This window comes from Myotis daubentonii, chromosome 1 (assembly GCF_963259705.1).
Source record: "Myotis daubentonii chromosome 1, mMyoDau2.1, whole genome shotgun sequence".
In the NCBI taxonomy this organism is placed as follows: Eukaryota; Metazoa; Chordata; class Mammalia; order Chiroptera; family Vespertilionidae; genus Myotis; species Myotis daubentonii.
The window spans coordinates 60,384,568-60,412,468 of NC_081840.1; the positions used below are offsets into that span (position 1 = coordinate 60,384,568).

Sequence of the window (27,901 nt, forward strand, 5' to 3'; positions counted from 1 at the left end):
GCTCACAGAAAGTAACTAACTGGAAAGTCATTAACTGCAGCAGTAACTACTTTCTGTCCCCAAGAGAGCCTCAGTACCTGGGAGCAAGGCTCAGGAAGACCAGCACAGTGATGTGTAATGTGTTCCAACATGCATGTCCAACAACCAGGGCTGTTGAAAGCACAGACTTAGGTACCTACTTCACTAGAAATGACACCCAGTATCACATTCTTTTATTATAGTCAAAGCAGCAGAGGGTTAATTAAAAGCAATAGCTTTTGTCTCTATAAAAAGACCTTTTCTCCCTTGCCAGTATATGACTGTTTATACTCCCAGTTCATTTCTCCTGCCCTGAAGATATCTTATTGCCTGCTAAACTAAGTTTGCTCTAAATTGCTGGAGAAGAAAAACACCCCAAACTGCTTATTCCATCAAAACCCACTCCTGTATTATATTGGCCAAAATGAAATCCACTCATCCAGGGCACCAAAGTTGATAATATGAGAAAAGGGTGCTTGATAAGATTTTTTTAAATCCTCTGGAGTCACAGTTGGTCATTACTTAACCTGTCAATCTTATGTATTCAGTAGGATCCCTTTCAACCCCCACTGGATAATTGCATTGAGTTATATTGTTTGAGTTTCTATCATATAAGCACCGAGAGGAAAGATAATATGACCAACCAGCTTCATATAGCAGTTAGAGTATTACCAAGTGTAAAAAGATGCTAAGTGCTGGTCCTGATGGCATGTGACAAATTAACCCCTGTGTGATGGCACAGCTGACTGGCCCCAGGGTTAACAGCTTCCTGGTGGCCTTATTATTCACTGGCAGGCATTGGGTGTTTAGGCAGTGGTACCTGCTTCTAATAACACTCTCAGGACACAAGTCTGCTAAAGCTTTCTCCTCATGATGTAACACAGAGCACAGCTGGTTGGCCTAGACTGACATCCTGGCCCTGGCCCTTCCTTGTCATTTGACCCTGTGTATTAACTTAATTTTCCCGAATCTCACTTTTCTCATCAGCAAAGTGAGAACAAGGCTTCTTTTCCTTTCTGCCCCACTGGGCTGTTATGTAGATCAAATAAAAACTGTAGGAAAACGCTTTGAAGAATTGGTAACTATTCTAAAAATACACTGAAGTAGCTACGAATTTTGAATGGTATGTGTGTGTGCATGTATGCGTGTGTGTGTGTGTGGGTGAGAGAGAGAGAGAGAGAGAGAGAGAGAGAGAGAGAGAGAGAGAGTGTGTGTGTTATGGGAATACAAGTAGAGATAGACTGGTTTGAAGGGCTTAGATTTATTATTTTGTTATAATTTTAATGCTTTCTCTTCACTTTAGAGATTGGTTATCAGTCAATAATTATGGTTAAATTTTTAGTGTTTACTTTGATACTTTCTGGGAAACCCACCAATAACTTATCTTTAGTCTACCACATACTTCCTGAACAAAAAAGGGATTAGTTCAGCTATGAGTGATGTCTATCTAAGACATGGAAAACTTGGCTTAGCTTCCTAGATATGTATAGTGTTATCAAGTTTATCTAAATATCTACTTTAAATTCTCTGTGCTCTCAGTTAAGGCCATGATGTCTGGTTCTCTCCTCCTCAGTTGATCTGTTAATAGCATCCTCTGGCTCATTTCATCCTTTTATGTTTCTGTGGACAGTTATGACCCCAAATGCCTTCACTTTCTTTATTTATTTCTGGGCCAGCTTTCTTTTTCTTGACTCAAAGGACATCATTTGGAATATTTATCACTTTTAGTTGGTCTCCTATGAAATCAGAAAGACATTTTATCCACTCATTTAAATTCAGGATCACGGTCTTTGCTCTATGAACCAAGGAAAAGGGCTCTTGTCCAAGCTGCCTTGCCACTCTCCTGTCACTGCATGTACCCGTTCAGCTGACCTAAAATAACACAAGGTGAGCAGGAAAGGAGCAGCACTTTTCTGGGATGAAGTGGCTCTTACCACAAAGACTTCACAGCAGATGCAAAGGCCACTGTTCTTGGTGAAGGCGTGAGTTATGTCTAAGAGAGCGGGTCTTGTCATGGGTCCCCCTGTTAGGACAATGCACTGGGGCCTAGAAGTGGAGAAAAAGAAGATGTGAGAACTGACCGGTGCAAGAAGCCTATGAGCTCAGAACCACCCTGGTGGAAATGGCAGGTGCAGAAGGCTTGGCAAAATGGAACCAACTCTCCCCTATGTATTTCTTGGATTTCTCACCAGAAGTCTTGAGTCATCCTGCCTGCCCATCTTGCCCTCTCTATATTCTTAGTTTAGTTAGTGAGCGCTAAAATGTAAAGTCAGGAAAGGTGGTCTTGGATTCCCCTTATCTTCTTTCCTCTGGACACTGTCCTATTCCAAATCCCAACACAGTCTGTCCTTTCCCACCCAGTACTTTCCTTCATCCTCCTTGCAGAACTTAGCCTTCCAGGTTCCATTCAGAATAAGATATACCTAATAAAGAGCTTAAAGTGTTACTTCTAAGAGAATTCAGTAAGCCACACAGCATTAAGTTGAATGGAGACATTGGGGACATCGCTGTAAAATCACCTCATTTAGGTCACCTCTGTATCCCCATGCACGGTAGGTGGCCCTGGGCACTATGAGGGTTTCTAGTTGGGGGTGGGCGTAGCTCAGAGTGGAAGAGAAGAAGCACTTGTTTACAGAAGGTGCTGTCATGAAAACGTGGTAGTTTGTATGACTGCTTAGTCTTAGATTGTACCCATAGCATGTGACTACTCTAGTGCATTTGTCCTCCATAAAGAGAGGCCACTTCTAATGTGGAACAACAACAAGATACTTGAGAAGCCAATTTTACCTGAAATTTTTCACATGGTCTTCCACTGTGGTTAATTCCAGAGCATTGTCCAAAGCACTGACATAGGAAAGAGCCTGTGTGGAGGAGCCCCAGTTCACATCTGCGGACGAAAGAGGAATATGGCACAAAAAGTATTGACCTTCCCTCTGTCTATGGTGAATAATTTTTATAAGCGATTCCCTCTTACGATTTTCCCTGGCTGTGTCAGCAGTGCCGAGAGCACAAATTAGAGAGCATTGTTAGAGAACATTAGAAAGAGCATTGTTCTTCTCTGAGTATTTTGTGAATTCTTCAAAGTAAGACCTCTCTTTCCAGCTAAAGATCAGATCTGAAAGCTTACATCCTCGAAATTGTGCTGTGTGGTGAGACTGGGTGATAACCACACTGCAGACAATAGACTTGGGAAAGTGACTGGCCTCTGAATAAACTCAAGGGTCCTTCACAAGTTCTTAAGCTGAATAAAAAGAGGCATTTGTATACACAGATAGCGTGTAGCAATCTTTTTATTTGAAATCGTAAAACTAAATAGCTCAGTAATTCTTACTTCTGGGTGTCCATGAAGAGGGTCAATCATTATTAAGATTTTAGTTTGATCTTTTAGGACCTAATCTTCATAATAATGGAGGTAAACACTATCATACTTTGCTTTTTTCTTGATCAAATTAACTATTAGATGGATTCTCTAATTTTTATAAGAGAAAGTCCCTGATGGGATTCACTCCAGATGGCAGGCAGAGCCATCTCCCCAGTCTTGCTTTGAAGAGTCACGGAAATGTTGGGGGATTGTTATCTCCTGATAAAGAAGATTAAAATTTATTAAGTGTTGACTATGCACCAGGCTTTAACACACCTTAAGGTAATTTATATTTATAAAAACCCTACTAGTCAATTGAATATGTGTAAAAAATGAACTTTGAAGCATATCTCACATTATATACAAACATTAAGAATGGATAACAAACATAAGTTCAAAATTTAAAGCATTAAAATTTCTTGAAGAAGTTTGTGACAATGGATTAGGGAAGAATATCTTGGTTAGAAGCAAAAAGCTAAACCATAAAAGAAAAAAATGATAAATAAAACTTTATAAAAATTAAAACTGCTCTTCAAAACAAACTATAAGAAAAATAAAAAATACAAGTCATAAACCTATAGGTAATATTTGCAAAACATATACTGTAAAAGATTTGCACCCAGAATTTATAAAGAACTTTTACAACTGAATAATAAGAAAACAGTTCCAAAAATGGGAAAAGGAATTAAAGAGACACAACTAAAGAAGATATTTGAGTGGCAAATTAGGTGTGCAACATTATTAGTCATTGGGAAAATGCAAGCCAAGCCACAGTGAGATAGTACTTCACATCTATTAGAGTGTTATTATTTTTTTAAATCAACTGACAATACTAAGTGCTGACAAAGATGTGGCGCAAGTAGTATATTCATTCATTGCTGGTAGGAATGGAAAATGATACTACTACTGTGGAAAACACTTTGGCAGTTTCTTATAAAGTTACATCTACAGTTATTATATAATCAGAAATCTCACCCTTAGAGGAATGAAAACATAGGTTCACATAAAATCCTGTGTGTGAATGTTTATAGAAGCTTTATATAGAGTCACCCCAAGCTGAAAACAACCCAATGTCCATCAACTGGTGAACACATTTAAAAAAATTTTTGAGACATATTCACACAATGCAATATTACTCAGAAACAAAAGGAACAATTACTTATACACACAATAACATGGATGAATCTAAGAGCATTATGTCAAGTGAAAGAAAACATGCACAAAGGCTACATAAAATAGATTTCATATCATATTCTGGAAAAGGCAATGTCCTTCTTAGGACAGCAGTGGTTGCCAGGGGTTAGGTTGTAGGGAAGACTGACTACATAGGAGTGTCAAGAAACTTATAGTGATGATGGCAATGCCCTCTGTCTTGATTGTGGTGGTGGTCACAAGACTGCAAGTTTGTCAGAAATTATAGACTGTACATGTAAAGGGAGTGAGTTGAAGCAAGCATCACTCAAGTTCATTGGGATTCCAATTACAAAATACTTAACCCAAAGTAGGAAACTGTTTGTGAGAGAAAGACTCCGCCATCCAGTTTATAATGAATGCTATTATTTCAAAACATTCTCTTCAATTAGATATCAAATGGTAAAAGGCACATGCGCATTAACCTAACTCATCAAGGGCACTGTGATTATCTTGCTAGATTATCAAGATTTTATATCTCAGTTTGATTGAAAAGGAAAGAAACCACTAAACCCACATTTCTATATAACTTCAATAAAGGTGGACTTACTTGAACCCCCAAAATAGAAATAAAAGGGGTGAGTTTTATCATATGTAAATTATACCTGATAAAAACACATGAAGTAATAAGAATAAGCAACAAACAAGCCCCTCCAAAGTAGTCGCTGCCTTCTCTGCTTTACTTGTGGAGTAAAGGTAAGGGGATTGTGGGGGTGGCACGGATCCCTGAGACTGAATCTCAGTACCTGACTCTGTGGTCTCCAGCCTCTCCCATTTGCAGTCTATCCAATTCTCTCCTTTTCTCAGCAATTTGTTCATGTCACTTTCACTTTACCTACTTAGAGTAATTTATTATATTACATAGTTCATTGCTTATGTGTGGATTGTGAACTCCTTGAGGACAGGGACTATATCTCATTCATTAGGACATTAGAAGGTGATGTAATGAGAAGCTTGTGGGGTTTGGTGTCATACACACTGTAGTTAACATGTCAGCTCCATCAGATACTGACCATTACCTTGGCAAGTGGTCTACTCTTTGAACCCCAGTTTCTTCATCTGTAAGATGGGCATAATAATACTTAACATACAGCATTATTGTGAGCTCATGATATGTAATAGGTGCTCAACAAAGTTAGCTATTGTTATATTACATTATATTATTAATAGCCACCATACACATGGCACACCTAAGTATACAGGAGCTGCTCACTACCTGGTTGTTGAGTAAATGGGTAGTTAGAGGCTGCATTGTAATCCCCCTCCTAAACAGACCTTATCTTACCTGGCTTCTTATAGGTCACATAGATATAGAGGAAGAACTCAATGATGTAGGTGATAACAGCTGCCCACCAATTGATGACAAACATGACTGCACAGCACAAAACAGCTCCAAAAAGAGATACCCACATGTTGTAAATCCCATATGCAGGTCTCCATCCTGAAAGTAAAAAAACAAATCTATGTGCACAAGAAAATCTTCCACACGATCACCATCATGCCATTGCATATGATCAGAATACAAGTAACATGTTTCTTCCCAGCATAAAAACAAGAATTAGGTCAAGTTTCCAACTCTGCTATTAGTTTTCTATGATCTTGGATCCCTGACCTATGGAGGTGTAATTACACCAAATAAGGATGCTGTGAAATACAGAAAAACGTGTCCTTCGTGGCCCCTCCTGACTCCCTGCATGTCCCCTGATTGTCTTCCCAAACTACAACACCTTGAGCACCTCATATCTATGCCGGCAGGAGTTCAACGGAGGCAGGAGGGATGGAGAAGTGGGTCTTGTGGGGAGGGTGGAGGAATTCCTTGGTGGGCCAAGAAAGAGAAGGTTAAGACAATGGGCTTACTTTCCCATGCAGAAAGCAGAGCAGTCATCAAGTAAATCCATTCATTTCCTGCCTGCTCTTCCTGTACCCTGAGAGGAGCATGCTTGCCCTTTCAGAAATAATAATTAATGGGAAGAGAGGGTGGCATTTGTCTTCAAAGTCTTCTTAAACCTGATGCATTAATATGTTTTGCATTTGCAATGAAAATACTTCTCAAGGTTCATATATGCAAGGGGGGGGGTTCCCACATTTTACTATTAGTTCCCTGAAATTAAAGAAGCTGGGAGACAGTGTGGTCAGGATGGGGAAGCTCTGATTTGAAGGGTACATTTGGTCTCTGGGTGAAGTGCATTTTAAATTCGGAGAGGCCAAAACACAACAGAGCTTTCCGTCTTCTGGAGCAGTTTCCTAAACGGCCACAAGATGGATACAGCACTTTGAGAACATCACTGGGAATGGCCTTATTTTACAATCTGGCTGTGTGTGTGTGTGTGTGTGTGTGTGCATGCCTGTGTGTGCGTGTATATGAAATAGAGAGAGAGGCTTGGAGAGAGGTGGGGGAGAGTCTCAATTTCTGGGTCTTTGTATCTGTGTGTCCCCCTCTATGGGCTTTCCTATTTTTCCTCTCTTTTCCTCTCTTCCTCTTTGCTTTTTTTCCTTTTCAATCTTTCCCCTGACAACCTCTATTACTTTAAAAAAGAACATAACATGACATGGAGGCACACATTTCTATGATTTTCTGTATTCTCTGACTAGAACTTTCTGTTCTCTGCTTAAAAGAAGACAACACAACAGACACAAAAAGTCCTCAGTGATTTCCGGAGCCTAGTGGCCTTGGGTGGATGAAGGCCCCCCTTCCATCTACCTTTTGTCTTATTGGCAGCAGCTTTTCCAAAAGAAGTTCAATTGTGGCAGGCCCCAAAACAGTGAAATGTGTTTATGTCCCTGATAAAAGTCCTCATGGCCTCATGAAAATGGTCTAAAGTTGACTTTGTTGGTGATTATATAACTATAAATACACTGACAATCATTGAGTTTAAACTTTAAGTGGGTGTGAATTATATAGTATGTGAATGATCCTACCTAATAAAGAGAGAATATGCTAATTGACCCTCACATGGTCCCAAGGATGGTGGTGCCCACAGCCAATAAGGAGGGAATATACTAATTGACTGCCATGCCCTCAAAGATGGCGGTGCCCACAGCCAATAAGGAGAGAATATGCTAATTGACTGCCATCCCCTCAAAGATGGCAGCGCCCACAGTCACAAGATGGCTGTACCCAGTCCCCTCAGCCCTATTGCTCCACGTGCCTGCCTCCGGAGACCCCCAATCCCCTAAGCCCCCCAGGCACCCAGGGCCAGCCCGAGGCACAGGCAAGCCTTGTATGGCAGCTGCCCAGTCGCCCAGGCTGCCCGAGGCTCAGGTAACCAGGGCAGGCCGAGGCTTGTGCTGCCGGCAGTGGCAGCAGCAGAGGTGTGATGGGGCATTGCCTCCTGCCCCTGAGGGCTCCTGGACTGTGAGAGGGGACAACTGGGCTGAGGGAACCCCCCTCCAGTGCATGAATTTTCATGCACGGGCCTCTAGTTTCTTAATAAAATGTTTTGAAAAGAAAAAAAGTCCTCATGGTGAAGAATTTTCTGAAGGTCGATAATGACTAGTCTCTGCTCTGGTAGAAAGGCAGAAGAAATTCTATTGGCCAATGGAAGCAAATTAGAGGTGAGAAGTGACTAGATGGGGGAAGATTCCTTGGTGTGAATTTTGCACCACTTTAAATCAGTCTGAGAGCACAGGGATGTCACCAGCTTCACTGTGAATCTGCATTGACTACTCTCAGCAGGTAATTATGGGAGCTACTCATCCTTCTCTTCTGCACCATGGGCAGGAAACAAATTGATAGTAAGGAAGTTTCAAATATATACATTTATTCCACTTCTGTGGTCACTTTCACCAAGGAAATAAATAGTGATGTTTTTCTACTGCTGAAATAAATGTGGTTTCTCTTGCAATGAATAATTTATTGCCGCAGGAGAAAATTGACTTTACGGTTGGTCAGAAAGGCCACTGCTCAAATGATTCTTTTTCTATTGCATAAGTCACCCCCTCAACTCACCAAACAAAGTGGATTGCACTGCCCACTAGGATATAAGGAAACAGATAAACACAAATTAAGCACTCTCACTGACTCATTTCATTTTATTGACACTAACCATTGTTGGCTTAGGCTTATTTTAATTTTAAAAAGTCAACTTACCTGGGGATTTGGCATAAGAGGCATGGAAGCAGGAGAAATTAATAAGTGCGTATGAGGCCAGGAAAAAGTTGGAGATGATGGGAGCAATGGTGTTCAGTTCCGCTGTGAACAAAGCAGACATGAGCATGTACGTCTGAGTGATGAGACCAGGGGCTGAACAGCTGTTGCAGCCTGCAAGCTTGACTTTATTTAGAGGCTGAAAACATAGCTAGCATCTGTCAAAGTTGAAGAAGTTAGTGATTTTTCTTTGGGGCTGCATTCATTTTAAGACCTATTCTTAGCCAGAGTTTCTTTTCCATAAAGTAAGAAGCAAGAAAACCTACCAATCTGAAAATAGGCAATCAAGACCTCTATTTGCAAAAAAAATTTTGAGTGGGAATGGATAGAGGGTTTGGGGATTGGGCAGGTTATAAGCCCCTGTGGCTATTCCAGGGGTGCCAATTCCTGTGTTCTTTATCTGCTATGCATGCCCAGGCTCTGCAGGGTGCCAGATTAGTTAAATTCCAGAAATGCCTACTGGGAAATCTCCCTGCATGTACTCAACTTGCTCTCTCTGACTTTCAGAACCCTTGTTAGCTATTTCTAGAGAAGTTCTACCAAATTTGTAAAAAAATGTTTTACTACTATAGCTAAATATCCAGTATGAGTTAACCCTAGCTGAATTGCTTATGTTGTGATAGAAGAAATAATTTAGAGATAGTCCTATTTCTCTGAATGTCAGGTGTCTATCGCCCTCAGTGATGGAAATGCAGGGGGCAGCTGGGGTGGCTCTAACATGGGGGCCAGCAAGGAGGTAGGCAAAAATAGCTGGCACACACCTGGAAGCTAATCTGCATTGTTCTAAAAGAGTGATTTTTAAAGATATAATTTAACTTACACAATTTTTAAAACTTTATTTGATCACTTAAATGCAGTAAACTTTGTTACCTTATAACAAATACCTTCAACCTCATGGGAATCTTGCAGGGATTCATGAATTACAGCCACTTCCTGAGTTTATGTGATAAGGAGGAGCCCTCATCTTTTGGCATCTCTGTGCTGAGAAAGGCTCCTCCCATCTATGCATAGCTACCACCTCTTGCTTCTTTTTCTCTAATAAGCTCACCAGCAAAATGATGCCTTAGGGCAGTGGTTCTCAACCTTGGCTGCACATTAGAATCACCCGGGAATCTTTTTAAAATCCTGATTTCTGGGCTTCATCCTCCGGAAATTCTGTTTCTTTGTTATGGGGTGAGGCCACAACATTAGTAACAAAGAAACAGAATTTCCGGAGGATGAGGCCCAGAAATCAGGATTTTAAAAAGATTCCCAGGTGATTCTAATGTGCAGCCAAGGTTGAGAACCACTGCCTTAGGGAGCAGTGAGGAATGTGCAGGATACATTGATGCATGTGCCTCTCCAAGATTATGTAGCCGTTTCTATAGTGTCTAGGGAGCAGGAGATGGGATTAAATCTAGTTTAAGTGGTTCTCAAAATTCAGTGGTCTATGAATCTCTTGAGGAACTTATAAAAATGCAGATTCCTTGTCACCAGAGATTCTGAATCTAACTCAGGTTGTGCCTGAAAATTTGCACTTAAACCTGCAGGTGATTCTGATTCTAACACAGGTGGTCAACGGACAGCATTTGAGAACAGACACTATCCTGCTAGCTGTGGGGCTATGCTAGATGATGTAAAGACTAGTGGCAGCTGGGGGAGACTCTGGGATTAGACCAGTGGTTCTCAACCTTGGCTGCACATTAGAATCATCTGGGAATCTTTTTAAAATCCTGATTTCTGGGCCTCATCCTCCGGAAATTCTGTTTCTTTGTTACTAATGTTGTGGCCCCACCCCATAACAAAGAAACAGAATTTCCGGAGGATGAGGCCCAGAAATCAGGATTTCCAGGAGATTCTAATGTGCAGCCAAGGTTGAGAACCACAGGATTAGACAATAACGGGCAGATTGGGGGATGGATTCAGTTACATGTGGGTGGATGAATTTCCAACATTCAGATTCAAAGAGATGAAAGTCCGAAGCCCACCTCAAATCTCTTAAGGCCCTCTCCCCTCAAAGTTTTCTCATTTCCCTCTTAGACAGACTCCGCTATTCCCCAATGGAATATTGAACACAAAACAGGTAACTTTTCAAGCTAAAAGGAAAACCTTCTGAGTAGCTGAAGAGTTATTTGGCTTTGGGTGAGAACAAGAACGCTACTAACCAATAAGAATGAACGCCATGGCTATCACAAAAGTGAGGACGTATCCTCTCAGTGGCTCGTTGTTTTTCCCGTATCCTTTTGCGAAGAACTGCAGGGCTTTGTAGATGTTGTCCTTGCATAGAGCCTAAGGGGAAGGAAGGGGAGAACCTCATCATTTAGAGCTATGTGCCGTCATTTTCCCTGGGTGATTCAGACAAGAAGATTGGGCGAAAGATGGAGCGATACACTATATAAGGCACAAGTTAACACGGAGGTTCATCATTCTTTATACTATTTGAATCGATCTTGACTATGTGGCAGACATAGCATTTGAGCCAGATGCAAACATTAAAGTGTTTCAGCAAATGATGGAAAATGATTGCCGGTGAGAATGAATATTTCAGTTTGATCCACGTTCAGTGGCAACAGCAATAGGGAGAAACACATGCTCGGTATCACCTGGAACACTTTGGGAGCGCTGACGAGGGAGGCCAGGGCGGAGGAGAGCGTTGCAGAAAAGATGCCAGCCGTGATGAGGGGGCCGAACCCCGACACCATGCTCATGACCTTGAGAAGAGAGGGTCAAGTCAGGAAACTCATCCAATGGACAATAAAAACAAACAAACAGACAAGCAAATAAATAAAAATAGCTAACTTTTTATTCAAATGCTTTTCTTTCCACTTTCTGTGATTTGAAATTTCTTTAATAAGCTAATTGCTTCTAATCAGAATTCTCCCTCTCCTGCTCATTTTATTCTCGAGTTGTTTTCAAGATGAAAATGGCCTTCTTGTTGATTATAAAAATAATAAATGCTCACTACAATACATCCAGAAGATACTGGGAAGAATAAAAAAAGAGGTTTCAAGGGTTTTGACAGTATTTCCCCCCTCTGTCCTTTGTGTATTTCCTTCATTATGGGAAATTCTATCTCACAGAAAGTGGCGTTTTAATAAGGTTTGGAGAGGGACTCAGCTGTTTACCAGGCCTTTAAAGGCATTAGTGTTTCTTGGTCTACCTGCCCCTAGAACAGCGGTTCTCAACCTTCTGGCCTTTAAATACAGTTCCTCATGTTGTGACCCAACCATAAAATTATTTTCGTTGCTACTTCATAGCTGTAATGCTGCTACTGTTATGAATTGTAATGTAAATATCTGATATGCAGGATGGTCTTAGGCGACACCTGTGAAAGGGTCGTTCGACCGCCAAAGGGGTCACAACCCACAGGTTGAGAACCGCTGCCCTAGAGGCTTTGTAAACCTTTGCTTTTTCTGTGCTCATTAAACACAATTTTAGGTCTTAGACATGATGAGAGTCTGTCCATTTAAGTCATATTTGGAATAATGACTTCAGTTGAGTTAATTTCTCTTAGTTGGTTGTTAAAATAGATGAATGAAGCCTTCATGAGAAATTTGCTCCTCCTTCTGCTCACTCATCGTTTAGACAAATTAATGTGTTTCAAGTCCTACAGTTTCCCCAACTTCCCTTGTCCCTCCCCCTCAGTTATCCCCCGCCCCTCTGCCACTCACAGTTTCCCTCTGGCCTTGTCTTCCAGGACGACCAGAGAGGCTGTTCCTAAGCTGAAGCCCATGCAGGAAGTGCATTCTGTGCTAGCTAATCTGTCTCTCCTCCCCTCCATGAACTCTGGCACAATTGATTGGAAGGTACACGATGTCGGGTGTGATCCTGCCCTGGTGCTGCAATTCACACAGTGCCTGTTCTCTCCGAGCACAGTAAACATAACCCCCAGATCTGCTACATGTATGTCTGCACGATTCTCCTCCCTCTCACACCAATTGTTCTTTGCTGAATTCAATTCGATCAATCATCAATCCGTTGCAGGGTCAGACGTGTCACTATACATGACGTTATCAAAATGAAAACAACGGCAATCAACATTGTTATAATGACTGCAGTTCGAACCTGGAAATTGTTCATCAGCCCATACTGACATGGCTCGTGCTGACATCTTGAGAAGTCATAGCCCAGCCCACAGGCCGCTGAGCCATTGCAGTTCATCCCAGAAATGATGGTGTCATTCATGTTCCCAGTGGCATCTCGGACCACACAGGCCCCTGGGGAAACAACAGTGGTTTGTCATTTCTTTAGATTTTTAAGAGTTCTCTTCCCTTAGGGCAGTGGTTCTCAACTTTCCTAATGCTGCGACCCTTTAATACAGTTCCTCATGTTGTGGTGACCCCCAACCATAAAATTATTTTCGTTGCTACTTCGTAACTGTAATTTTGCTACTGCTATGAATCATAATGTAAATATCTGATATGCAGGATGTATTTTCATTGTTACAAATTGAACATAATTAAAGCATAGTGATTAATCACAAAAACAATATGTAGTTATATATGTGTTTTCTGATGGTCTTAGGCGACCCCTGTGAAAGGGTGGTTCGACCCCCAAATGGGTCACGACCCACAGGTTGAGAACCGCTGCCTTAGGGGTTTCTTCTGAAAACATACTTAGTTTGCTTTGAATTTGAGCAGGTGCATCGACTATCCTGTCTTCATTGCCAAGGCTTCCTGGGACATGGAGCCTGGGGATTCCCATCCTCTGTAGCCTGGGGGCACCCCCTGTGTCTAACAGGCTGCCACTTCCACCGCCTTGGGTGGTTTCAGTCCTAGCTCTCACTTGTCTCTGTAAGGCCATTGTGGGTTGGAATACCTTACTTTCTGATCCTTTAAAATGCAAAAACAGTGCCTTGCACATAATACATACTCAATTCAGATTTCTGGCTTAGTGCTACTGATTCGGTGTTTTTCAAATAGGATTTATTGTCTCGTTTGTGAGAGAACCAAGGGATGGCATTATTGAATTCCAGTAATTAAGAGAACCAAGTCCTCACTTTCAACTATTGATATTCCTTGCATACTATTTTAAACAGTTACAATTATACTTAACTAGAGGCCCAGTGCACGACATTCATGTACTGGGGGAGAGAGGGGTTCCTCAGCCTCACCTGTGCAGCAGACATCCCCTGAGGGGTCCTTAGTGCTGCTTCAGAGGCAGGAGAGGCTCCCACCACTGCAGCTGCACTTGCCAGTCATGAGCCTGGCTTCTGGCTGAGTGGTGCTCCCCCTGTGGGAGTGCACTGACCACCAAGGGGCAGCTCCTGTGCTGAGCATCTGCTCCCTGTTGGTCAGTGCAAGTCATAGCGACCAGTAGTTCCACCGTTCGGTCGATTTGTATATTAGCCTTTTATTATATAGGATATACAATTTTAATGATTTAAATAATAAAATATTTGGGGATAAAATATTAAGATTTCTTAATCAATAGTAGTGGTCAAATAATATTCTATCAAATACTTACCTCAGTTTACTCCATTTTTTCATACATTTAGGTGTTCTTATTATTTTCTATTATAAATATTCTACGAACATCTTTATGCATATATATTTTTTGTATCTTAACATATTTCTCTAGGGTAGATTCTCAGAATTGGATTTATAAACTTTTTAAAGATCCTTAATATATATGTCTTAATCACCAATATTCCCTATGAATTTTTCTAACTATAATCTGACATTATGTATTTAATAAGGTTATTGAAATATGTGAACATAGGTGTGAAACATATACAAACTTTTCTGAACTACTTGAAGGATAAATACTGATGCCGACCAAAAAAACTATTGTTTTTGCTTTTCAAACTCCAGCCAGGGAGAGTTCTCACTCCTTGCGAATAACGGTAAGAGAGGTCCCGTGGTAGGTAGTATCTCATGGGAACCCTCGGGCACATTCATAGTCTTTAAATCCAGGAAAGACTTAAGAATCATAGAATCTGCAAGTTGAAAGAACCACTTAAAATAGACAGTGCAGAATTTTTTTAAATATAGTGGTCTGCAGCTAGGCGTAAACACTTGAAGTTATGGGTGCTGGTTATCAAGAATGATCCATCCCAGATTTTACTTCTTTGCATTGTTTATTTATGTTGAGCTGACTTTTCTAAATCATGTATTTTGACTTCTGCATAATAGAGCTCCCCAAATTCCAATGCAGCCAAGCCACGAACCATTATTCACACTATCGACAAGCCGTAGACCCATGACCATCCTTCTCTTATCCTGGGAAAAGTATAGAAACACAGATTTTTCCATCCATCAGGAGCAAAAACTAAAAGAATCTTTGAAATCAGGTCTATAACTTTATGTATTCCTTTATTTTTACTTTGTGTGAGAAAGAAAACCATTTGGGAAATTTAACTTTGAGTGACTTCAATGATATTTAAAAATATGTTGATTTACTAAAGCATTGGAATAAAACCTCTTTGCATGTAACTAAGCTTGGAAATGCCACAATAATACTGTTAACAACATTATCCAATTTCCTCAAATAAGAAGCAGTGAGAGAAACAAGCAACTAAGTGAATTATTTTGCTTTTTTCTTTAGAAACCAAACTCAAGACATATGTATTTCCCAATTTGCTCCATAGTAAACAGAGGGTGACCGAGATGTGCCTTTTGGTAAAATTGTCACCCAGATTCCCATAATGATCCAGCCTGGAGCTGTACTCCCTAGTGAGCAAAGAAAATAGCTTTCTTCTCTGACTGTGCTACATTCCTTCCTCTCTAATAATGACATAAAGTGAGGTGACCCCAACCAGGAGGAGGTATGGCTGCAGGCAGCAGGTAGAACAAGAGTTCTAGGAGCTTAGGAATAGCAGGTGAATCCACGTATTTTCTGCTCATTGGGAAATGTAGGGACTGGCTGCCCACACTGCTGGCAGCTGGGTCTTGTTGTGATTTCTTGCTAATCAGTGGCAGTGACATTTCCATAGTAAGGACAGCAGTGCAAGGAGGGGACACAGTCATCAGTTCTATACCTTTCATAATTTCCTAAGGCTTTTGTTGTTTGCTTTGTTTTGTTTTGTATCTGGCTTTTTTCTTTCGCTGTTCCCCACCTGCCCTAAGGCAAGGGAGGTGGGTGCTGGCAGGGATGACTTCCTTGGCAGTAGGAATCTTATCATTGACTCATTCTAGAGTAATGAAATGGGACCCTTTGTGTTCATTAAATTGACCAATCTGTTTACTTCTTACTCTATCCCTGACCCAGAGACATCTGGGCTACAGTTTCATTGTAGTCAAACCTCACAGTGGTTCTCAACCTGTGGGTCGCAAACAATGAAAATACATCCTGCATATCGAATATTTACATTATGATTCATAACAGTAGCAAAATTACAGTTATGAAGTAGCACCAAAAATAATTTTATGGTTGGGGGTCACCACAACATGAGGAACTGTATTTAAGGGTCACAGCATTAGGAAGGTTGAGAACCACTGCGAGTATCTAAGAAAGGAATTAAAATAGTTGCCTTTTTGAAAATATGCTACTTATGTTCTATTGAAAATCCACTTAACATGAAAATCCATCAGGTACCATCATCAGAGACCTACAACTTACCTACACAAATAGCAACTCCTATGTAGGCGACGGTGGTGATGAAAATGGCCAGCATGGTTCCTCTGGGGATGGCATCTTGGGGATCCTTTAAAAAATAATGTGGAGGTACAAGGAGACAGGGTGGGATAAGAAACAGAGATCAGTTGGAGTTATTTCTGTATTTTCAATTTTTTAGGCTATTCTTCTTGAGGCAAGTTCTCAAGAAAAGATCAAGCTAATAGCAAAATGGTGAGCTCAAGTTCTTTTGGGATAAAGATAATGTTCTGAGAGTGAATGAAGAAATCTGCAGAATTCTGCGCTGAACAGAAGAGATCTCTAACTGTCCAGGAGGGAGCTATTATAGAAAAGTATGCCAGTTAGTTCACTCACTAATGCCTCTCTCTCTCCTTATCTCCTGTGAATTCCATGCAAATTCATTAAACCTGAAATTATTAGGAGAAATATCCAACCATACCCGGCACATTGACAATATCGCTCTGTGTGTTTGTTTTGTACTAAGCTTAAGCTCGCCTGAAAAAAAAATCACTTTTGACTGAGCACAAAGGTTGATCTGCTAAATTCACCAATCCCTCAAATTTCCCCTTTGGAATCTAGCTCAGGAATGACTGCAATGGGACATATTTAATTTCCAGAAGCAGGCATGAATAAAGAGGCAAATTTAAGCTTATACCAGAAATGGGCTTTTCTCTTGCTTATAAGTGTATAAAAATTCACTGAGCTGAACTCACATCATATATAATATACCATTTTATATCCTATTTGCAGGAGCTAACTCATATCATAATCAATTCCAAGCAGCATAACTTCTAAATAATTGAATTCAACTTAACGGGGATTATTAAATAGAGATTCTAATGTAGTTATTGATTGTACAGGACAGTGCCTGGCATACAGTAGGAGTCAATAAATATTGAATTGAGGGAAGCATAGTCTCAGTAGGCATTCATTCCCCCACCAGAGGACATGAGACTCATCAATACAAATAAGAAATCAATGCAGTTAAAGTAAAAGTGGTTTTTTTTGTTTGTTTCTTTGTTTTTTAGCTTAAATCTGCTGATCAAAACCATCAGAAAGGTAAACTCGTGGTGACTATAGACTCAACCTAACAGCTGAATAATCAAGCCAGTCTGTCCCCATATAGGAGGAAGCCATCCCCACGGAGTCACTCTCTGGTCATTCATTCCTTCCCACTCTTTCAGGAGTCTCTCCACACATGGTTTCCCCAATACAATGATTTTCAACCTTCTTTACCTCACAGCACACATACACTAATTACTAAAATTCTGTGGCACACCACAAAATACTTTTTTTGCCAGTCTGGGGGGAAAAAAAAAAAAAAATATATATATATATATATATATATATATATATATATATATAATTTTGATTCATTCATACTGGACAGCTATTGTGTTGGCTGTGGCATTTTTTTATTTGAAAATCTAAGGCAGTGGTTCTCAACCTGTGGGTCGCGACCCCTTTCACAGGGGTCGCCTAAATACATCCTGCATATCAGATGTTTACATTACGATTCATAACAGTAGCAAAATTACAGTTATGAAGTAACAACGAAAATAATTTTATGGTTGGAGGTCACCACAACATGAGGAACTGTATTAAAGGGTCGCGGAATTAGGAAGGTTGAGAACCACTGATCTAAGGGGAAAGAGGTTAGTGCCCCTGAAAAAACAGTCAGGTATTGCATGTTTTAAATTTTTCTGTGGCACACCGGTTGAAAATTGTTGGTCCAATACATATATGTGCAGCCTCTTCCTTCCAAGCTATTGTCTCCCAAAGTGAATATGGCAGTGTGTGCAACTGAGCAGCACGTGGAAGGAAGAAGACAACTGTGGCTGAAGTGAGACCCACCCAATCTCCTAATTCATGTTATATTTCAAAATTTATTTTATTGATTAAGGATTTATTGGGATCTGAGTGAAATGTGAAGAACTGATTTAAATGGGAAGAGATAAAATATATGGAAGGATAAGAGGTGTGAAGATGGAAGGCAGTCTTGTACCTAAAACACAGAAACTTAGATTTTACTTAGAACTACCTGCAACAAGCTCTGAAATTACTTATTTAGAATTTATGTGAGGGCCAAACTGACCTGATATAAATCAGAACACCAATATCTTAATGTATGATCATATGTTCATGTTGTCTGGCCTATAGCTGCATTTTCCCCACAGGGATCAGGACTTTGACAAATGCTTAGTTTTCATTCTCATTGTTAGTTTCCATCCCCCTAGAGATAAACCTAAATCTAACTTTCCTTCACCTTTCTTCATTAAATATTATATATTTATTATATATTAATAAATATTATATATAATATAATATAATATAATATAATATAATATAATATAATATAATATAATATAATTATATTATATTATATTATATTATATATCATTAAATATATATATATCCAGTGACCAGAATGGCAGAACGACCAGACGACTGGTGACTATGTTGCCACTGAAGCAGCCAATTGGCCTGATCCAGGCCCTGACTGCCCCCCCTTGTCTCCCCCACCACCTGGCCTGGCCCCCAATTGGTCCCCAATGCCCCCGATCAGGAGCGGGGCTGGCTGGCCAACTGCCCATGGCCCCTCCCCCCTGCCAGCTGGGCCCGATGGGCCCCCATCAGGGTGGGTTGGCTGGACCCCACCCATGCATGAATTTATGCACCGGGCCTCTAGTATATATATATTTTGGATTTCTTCTTTTGGAATATGTCAACCATATCCTAATCTTGCATCTCTGAAAGTGCATTTTAACTGTCTTGATTAGACTTGGGTATCTCCCAAATCATCTTCAGGGCACATATTTACAGATTATCAATGAGTATTTTAACAAATAGAAGATTCAGGAAGGAACTTTGTGCCAACTCTCATTGACTGCCATCTTCAGAAAAATGCTGGGTTGTGAGCAGAGGTAGCATCTTACATATTCTTACAGTGTGTGAAAAATAAATGTTTGTTAAGTTGAATGGAGTCCATGATGTTTTGATTGTTTCAAATTTCACTCAGAGAGAATATGTACTGATGTTTCCTTGCTACTTCCCAATATGCTGTCACCTCTCAGCCCTTAACATGCTTGACCACTCTGGCTTTTGGTCATGTAAGGATAAGAGAAATATTACTTCTCAGGGCATTATTCTCCCTTAGCTTTCAGGACCCCACTCTGTCTTGGGTTCTCCTCTGTTTTAGGCAGCTTCTTCTCTTTCTTCTTCAAGGACTCCTCCTCCACCATCAATACTCTGAATGTTGTTTCCCTGGGTGCTGCCTTGTTTTCTCCTCTCCTCCCTTTTGCACAGGCCAGGATGAACTCATGCATGCCATGGCTTCCAGTCTTGCTCTAGCTCCTTTCTAGAGCTCCAGATTAAAAAAATGAAAAGGATGTTTTATTTTACTCTATTTTGCAGTAAAAAAAAAAAAATGTTATACATCACAGTCAAGTATACACATACAAAATTTTCCTCAAGCAATTCTTTACTGCAAATGTTGTTTTCTGATTATTTTCACATCAGTGCTGTACTAGAATAAAATACAATAGATACATACCAAGAAATCTCCAATCTGATATCCTTCTGCCTTTTCAACCTCAATGGCCAAATATGAGCTTCTTTTTTTCTCATCTATTACACCATGCAATCAATTCAGTAGGTTGCACCAGCATGAAATGAATACTCTATTGTATTTTATTCTATTACAGCACTGATGTGAAAATAATCAGAAGACAGCATTTGCAGTAAAGAATTGTTTGAGGAAAATTTTGTATGTGTACACTTGGCTGTGATGTATAATGTTTGCTTTTTTTACTGCAAAATATAGTAAAATAAAACATCCTTTTCATTTCCTCTTCTAACTCTAATACAAGTTGACCCCTTTGATCCATATTCCCTGCCATAGCCTTAATTCAAGGCCATGTCATCTGTTGCCCAGACGTCTGGTATCTTCTAATTGATCTTTTTCCTCCAGTCTCCCTACTATCAGTCCCCTTCCCTGCCCCTCCCGCCTCCAGCACACTATCCATCCTTCACAATCTGATAGCAGGCGCTCTCTAAAACATATATCTAATCTTGATCTAACTTTCTTAGTGTCTCTAGCTAGTTTTGGGATAATATCCAAACTCCATTGTCTGTAGTTTAAAGGACTTCTGAGTTCTATTTACTAGTATAAATGAGGGTATGTGCTGAAAGTTAAGCTTAATTGTAAAATCCCCAAAGTATTTTTAAAAGGAAAGGAAAAACACACACCTTTTTATAGCAATACTATTACCACTTGTGCCCTAAAAGTCATGAGATATCCTCTTCATTTCCTCCACATGCAAAATCAAAATTAGTGATTTCTCAGTACAGATTGATAGATAAGTAAAAATCTTTACTAATATAGCATCCCTAACTTAAGTTAGCATTTACCTCAGAAGAAATTCTAAGTTTTGCCATTTTAGATAGCGATATTTTTTAGTTCTTTGCTTACTCCCAGAGTGCCCAGGACACAGAGAAGGCCCTTTATAAATATTTATTAATATACTGATGCAAATATTTTCCTTGGGTGCCCTGTTCTGCAGGTAAACTAACTCCCATCAGTAGCATCTATCTCTGTGCCTTCTTGCATTCCATTCCTTCTGTTTGATTGTCCCTCTCTTCTTTGTTCTATTAATGAAGTCCTTGAAATCTGGATTGAATGTCCTTCCTCTGAAAGCCTTCCCTCACTTCTTTAGGGACAGCAACTACTGTTTCTCCTTCACCTTGCATGTGATCTGTTTTTGCTTCTTAGGACTCAATTCGAGTAAGTATGTCTCCCCCTGAGACAATGACCTCCTGGAGGGAAGGGCTGAGGTCTCCTCTGCTTCCCTGGTGCCTGGTGCCTGGTGCCTGGTGTAAGTAGGCTCAGTATGTATTGGCTGAGCTGAACTGACGACTAAGCATCTAATACAAAACTTGTCCTTAAGGAGCCTGAGAAAAGTACAGGATTCTTTCATTCAAATGTGTACTTACAGTTTATAGAAGCTTAAATCAGTGGCATCTGATACTTTTCCAAATCTGCGAAACTGGAAGCTCAACATCCACAGGTAGGTTTCATGAAGCAGTGATATTTACCACTTGAATCATTTTGAACAACTTTATGTTTCTAGCCTCAGCCTCATCTTTTTTTATGCCATATTTCTGCTCAAAAATTTACCGTGGCACTGTGGTCCTTAATATAACAAATCCCAAAGCCTTTATTCAATCACTCAATAAATATTTATGGAAGCTCTGAGGTTACAGCAATGAACAAAACCAAAGGCAAAGACCCCACTTTCATGGAGTTATATTCTAGAGCAAGCACCTCTCACTTGGTCTCTCCAACAGCCTCTCCTTACCTTATAAGGTTATCCAGCACCATGAGAGCTTTTCCAGTTCAGATGTGAGAGATCCTTACTGGCCTTAGTTTTCCCCTTGCCTGACTGTTCTTTTGTTTCTCTGCCTGTAGTACATTTTCTCACCAATAGTCAATACTCAGCCTTTACTTTCAGTTCACACTCAAGTGTTACTGCCAGGAGGAAATAATCCTTAATTTAATAATTATTTGTTCATTATTTTATCTTCCAATCCATTTGGCAGTGCCTACAGTTTTCATTTATACATATCTCTTGATGGCTTTTGCAAATATTTCTTGTTTTCCAAAGTAAGTTATAAATTTCTTGAGGTAAAATCTGTATCTTCTACTTTATGTGTGTGTGTGTGTGTGTGTTTATTGCCTCCTCATATTATTTCTCACCTTCTTCCTTTTACCTTAGAACCCTCTTAAATGTTACCTGGACACATCACCGCCCAGCTAGACTGCATTTGCCAGCCTTCTTTCCATCTAGGAAAGGCCTCAGACTAAATGCCGGCCAGTGGAATGTCGGAAGTAGCGATACATCGGAAGTCCAGGAATTGCTTGTCCTCTGCTTCCTATTCCTCTTCCGATGGACTGGAATGTGATCTTGCAAATGACCAGTAATTTTTGACCTTGCAGATGAGGGCAATCCCCAAGGGAATGGTAAAACAGAGAGGTCATTTGGGTTCCTGTGCTACTTTTGGGAGATCTTTCTTACTCCACTGGGTGGCTATGAGTTCAAATTTTTATTCACTAAAAAAACTTGTATCTTGTTTGGGTCAAAATTACTGGTCTTTTATACAACATTCAAACCATATCCTAACAAATACAATACTACTTACAGTAGTTAACATAGAAAAATATGAGTGAGTGTTGGATAAATGCCAATTACACAAGGGTATGTATCCCTGAATTTAACATCAGCATTCAGCAATAAGGTAATTTGTCTTTGTTTCTTGTTTGTTTTTCTTAAATGTTCCATGTTCTTACACATTATGTGTTTAAAAGAGGAAGTAGTGGTTCTGATATTTTTTTCACTGAACTGTATTTATTTGGTTGGAAATGTGACACATGCTCTACTCTGCCTTTTGATATCACTGAATAAGACTTTGGAAGGACTACCAAAAATAGGATAGTTTGGCACTTAAAGATAATTGAATAATCAGGAAACCTTACAGAAATGTTATGGTTTGAAAGCTGTAGAGAAACAGGGTCACTATCGATCTCTGTAGCTCTTTGTGCTGCCCACCCACTGCACCACCACCTCCCGAGACTACAATAACAGAGAAAACATACCTCCAAGTCTCCTGAGATATTGGCACCTGCAAGAATCCCAGTGGCTGCTGGGAAAAAAATGGCAAAGACAGAGAAGAAACCTTCTCCTTTTGTGAAGCTTGGCCCAAAGTTTTCTGCAAATATTGATGCTGCAACACAAGTAATGAGAAAATTATTATTAGACATTCTTCACAGAGTAGGAGATAAAGTTACCTTTGGCTTCTATAGCCCTAAATGCAAATGAGTTCCTATAATCTAAATGAAATGAACTGAAAGATGTTGGTGTGCTCCTGATGAACCTCATGGAATATTTGTCAACGGTCACATACATATCCCAAGTTTTTCGATCTCTAGAACAGAGCTCTGCAATTTTTAAAAATATTTTAAATTCTTTATTGATCAAGGTATTACATGTGTGTCCTTATCCCCCCATTGCCCCCTAACTCCCCCACCCCGTACCCTCACCCCCCTAGTGCCTGTGTCCGTTGGTTATGCTTATATGCATGCATACAAGTCCTTTGGTTGATCTCTCCCCCTTCCCCCCATTCTCCCCTGCCTTCCCTCTGAGGTTTGACAGTCTGATCGATGTTTCTCTGTCTCTGGATCTGTTTTTGTTCATCAGTTTATGTTGTTCATTATATTCCACAAATGACTGAGATCATGTGATATTTATCTTTCTCTGACTGGCTTATTTTGCTTAGAAGATTGAAAAATGAGGAAATGGAGAATTCTCTCATGGTCATACTCAAAAATATGCCACACACATATACTCCTCTACACATATACAACTAATTCTCACATGCATAAATACCTTAATCAACACACTGCTTTTCTATGCCTTTTTTTAAAACTGCAGAACCTTGTGGGTGGGGCTACTTTAAAATTTTGTTGTTAATATTCTCACCTACTCACCCCTTGCTGAGATTGAATTTTGAATCCTTACACCAAATTATTATCTATGGGAGAACACTATTGCCCCAGGTTGTCACCAATGAAAAGGAAATAATCTAGAAGAAAAGGAAAGGGAAGCAAGAAAAGAATGAAAAAATGTGAACAAACGAATCTGGAATAATGCAAACATAAGGAAAGAAAATTTATAACATCAGAAAAAATATAGCAGGAGGAGGAAGGAGGGAGAAGGATAACAAGGAAAAGGATGTTAACATGCAAAGCAAACAAGACAATCCTTATAAAGAAAAAGAATCGGAAAGAAAGAGATGAGATCATATAAAAAGGAAATGAATCCTGACAACTGAGCAAATGAAGGGAAATCTTTGTAAAATCTCAGCAGTGGATCCATGAGTAAGCTAGAGTGGGAAGCTAGGCAAGAATGGATCTGTGGGGTAGAAGAGGAGAGAGAAGTCAAATTCCATGCCCAGTGGCACTATCTCAGGATGCTACAGGAAGCAACTCCTACAGTCTTTTATGGTTGAAAACCCAACAGTGATACTAGGCAATGCTATTAAAAAGCAAGGTGCAAAACAGTCTAACAGTGAAAAAAAATGATTGTTTTTTCCTTTAGTGCTCTCAGTGGTTGAACCAATGGTCTGAGCTTTCTCCTCCTCCTTTGCATGCACACTCTGCTTCTACCCTTTTGACAGCAACAAGCTGTCTAGCACTTGGAGGTTTTCAAGACACTTTTACATCCTCTATATTACTTGCTTTTTAAAGATCCCCTCAGGAAGTTGTTATTATCAGCTTATTAGGAAAATCTGAGACCCAAGCATGTTAGGTGAGCCTTCCAGCTGGTAAGCAGCAGGGTTGAGACTCATGCTGGCTCTCCTGAATCCAACCTCTGGCTCTTCCCTGGATCACACGGGGATTCCAAGGCTGGAGTGGCGGTTACAGGGAGCTGATGGAGGTGAGCAACGGAGAGCTATTTATTGCAAAGTAACTCATTTGTCAACTGTACCTTGGTAGTTAAAGAAACCTCTGGACTTCTTCTCATTGTTGGATGGGATGACTGTTCCAATGAAGAAGTTTGCAATAGCAATAAGAAGAATGATCAGAAGGATCACTTGAGCCTAGAATGGCAAAATAAAAGGAGGCCAAGTTAGATTTATTTAACAATTTAGTGCAAAACCATGAAAGTTATGTTCCCCTGATGAAAGACTCTATCTCATTATTGCAGTTGAGACTCTACTGCCCAGAGTAGGTAACAAGTAGATCCTAATGGAATGACTTCTTAATAAGCCTTATTTGACCTGAGTATACATATTACATTTTCAATGGGAGTATGTGCTTGGACACTTGAAAGTGACATTACAAGAACATTCTAAGTACTAGGTAGGTAACTCACTGCAGTGTCCTCAGGAATATAAGTGAAACCCCAATTTTTAACATTAATAGAGCTTATTTCCTTTTTAGGCAGAACTCCATGGATTCCTCCCATCCCCAGTGCTAACTGCAGAAGTACAAGAAACAGAATGACTCATAGAATTCCCTGGACACTTAGTGTATTTGATGTTGGTCTGCCAATGTGTTCCCAGCACAAGCAGCTTGCAAAGTTGACCAGCCAAATTGTCTATTTTTAGTTTCCCATACATTTCAGGGTGTTTATTGGCTTGGCATTTCTACATGCTGTTCCCTCTGCTAAGAAGGCACTTCTTTTTGCAGAACTATTTCCTTCTTTTTATCCTTTCAGTTCTAGTTACCTCCTCAGACAGGCCTTTCATGACCACTGGATCTAAATCAATAATAGCTAACATTCACCAAAGGTTTATAATATAACAGCTGCAAATTTAACTTTATCAGTATTCTTTTAGAAGTAGGTAGTATTATCAGCATTTAAAGATAAAAAAAACTGAGTCATAAAGATAAATTAAACAACTTACTAAGGGTCATATGGTTATAAACTAGATTTGAATCTAGGCATTCTAACAGCAGAACTTTAACTTCTACCCTCTATTGTCATGAAACTATATTGCCGCCCTCAGGGAATAAAGCCCTTGAAAGTAGATTTCCCATTATTTTCTATCTCAGTGCCCTGCTTATTGCCTTCATAGTACTTGGACAATTTACCATGTTACATGTACTTGTTATCTCCTTGATTATTACTCAGATCCTCACAGGCCATGTATTCAACTAGGGTAGGAATTGTGCCTGTTTTATTCAAAGCTGAATACCCAGTGCCTAGCAGAATGCCCAGGACAAGTACTTAATCAATTTTTGTTTAATGTGTGAATGATTAACCCATAAAGAAGTGCCATGTAGAAATGTTTCCTATTGCTTTCTATAGATGGAAGGCTTTGGCTTTTCCTAGCCGGTGAACATCAGTAGTCTCGTTACTCCATCTCCAGGTATATAAGTTCAGTTTCAATTAGACCAGCCACTGTATAGTTACAAAGCAATCAGAAAACACGCTCCCCATCATTTAGAAGTTTACTAACTGTTTTACTACTCTTTAAATCCAGGTATTCTCTAGTTCCAAGGCCTGTGATCCCCTCTAATTTGCTACTGAAGTACTAGATTTCAGAGAATGATAGTTTCTGCTTCTATTACCTTCTTCCAACATATTTGCCATTTCTTTTGAGTTTCAGCACTCACAGCCACCTTGAAAGGGGCTACCAGAGGTGTGGTGGAGAAACACAGGCTGCCAGCCTGTACAGATGCTATGATCATAAGGGGATCTGGGCATGAAGATGGCACCAACCGTGGTGGTTGTGTCACTGTGATGATACATAAACAAGGACAAAGCACTGATCTGATCATATCACACGTGAGCTGTGAGTCATGACCACCTGGATGTCATGCTTTGAGGGCTTGGTGTTCCACCCTAGCGCTAGCCTGCAGCTTTTCCATAGCAAGCAATAATAGCAATTCTTTTTAAATATGGGCCTCCTTCTGTCCCTGCAACTTGTTCCAGGCCTGACCATCGATTGTTGATAACCTCATTTTGTGAAATTCACCTTTGCTTCCCATTCCATTCCAGCTACTGAAATTCCTAAAAGAATCACCACTGTGATTGAGCCTATGATCCGGATATCATTGGTTGGATCCACCATCATTGAATCACTCTCCTGGGGGGAAAAATCACAAAAATGGTTAGAGATGGATTTTTTTTTCCCCCTTGTGTATTTATTGTATCATTTAACAGTAAGATGAGATACTATACACTACTGTCTGAGGCCATACAGGATGATGGAAAAATGAAGTGCTCATGAATTTGAGAAGATACAAAACCTAACATTATTCTTTTCTAGGATAACAGGCCTTTGATAGCCAAAGTTAGGAGTTGGACATTTTAGAGATTCATTCTAATTACAGCTTTAGAAGCTATTATAGCACTAAGTAAAAGTATGTGTAGATATACATATTATGTATTGTTTCAGAAGAATGACTTGTTATTTTTGTGTGTCAGAGAAATTCTAGAGGAATAAAAATTAGTGTTTTCCAAAGTTAATATTGGAATATAAGTGTTATTCAATTAAAGAACAAACTACACAAAGCAGGCAATGCATCTATTGAAGAGAGCATACCTTATGAACCGTATGACCCACTCATTTATTCATCTAATTTTAAAATAAATATACTGTTACCAATTAAACTCAGTGAATGCTATCACTACCACAGAAAGAGGACTAGAAGATAGGTCATATACCAACTAATTCGCATGCACACATATATACCACCTAGATGGGGCACCTAAACTAGGAAATGCCTAGTTTTCTGCAATGGGTTATTCTAATGTTTGAACTTTCTTTCTCTTTGTAAACCTATAATAATAATAGTAATATAGTAGTCCCCCTGCCCTTATCTGTGGTTTCCATAGTTTCAGTTACCCATGGTCAACCATGGTCCAAAAATATTAAATGGAAAATTCCAGAAATGAACAATTCATAAGCTTTAAATTAAGTGCTGTTCTGAGTAGCATGATGAAACCTTGTGCTGTCTGCTCTGTCCTACTTAGGATGTGAATCATCCCTTTGTCCAGTGTGTTCATGCTGTATACACTACCTGCCTGCCTGTCAGTCACGCAGTAGTCTTCTAGGTTATCAGA

The 27,901-nt window shown here is 39.8% G+C and overlaps 1 protein-coding gene across 3 annotated transcripts in view; it reads right to left on the reverse strand.

Moving 5' to 3' along the window:
• The window catches only part of SLC12A1 (solute carrier family 12 member 1), an 86,855-nt gene that overhangs the window by 37,985 nt on the left and 20,969 nt on the right, over nt 1-27,901 (reverse strand). For all 3 annotated transcript variants that reach the window (XM_059702233.1, XM_059702232.1, XM_059702235.1), the window contains exons 7-17: nt 26,811-26,921; nt 24,815-24,926; nt 22,924-23,051; nt 16,257-16,341; nt 12,762-12,913; nt 11,300-11,407; nt 10,862-10,985; nt 8,661-8,762; nt 5,856-6,011; nt 2,806-2,905; nt 1,953-2,064 (exon numbers count right to left, since the gene is read on the reverse strand). In XM_059702233.1, the coding sequence (XP_059558216.1) occupies nt 1,953-2,064; nt 2,806-2,905; nt 5,856-6,011; nt 8,661-8,762; nt 10,862-10,985; nt 11,300-11,407; nt 12,762-12,913; nt 16,257-16,341; nt 22,924-23,051; nt 24,815-24,926; nt 26,811-26,921 (1,290 nt within the window). The remainder of the gene's footprint in view (nt 1-1,952; nt 2,065-2,805; nt 2,906-5,855; nt 6,012-8,660; nt 8,763-10,861; nt 10,986-11,299; nt 11,408-12,761; nt 12,914-16,256; nt 16,342-22,923; nt 23,052-24,814; nt 24,927-26,810; nt 26,922-27,901) is intronic.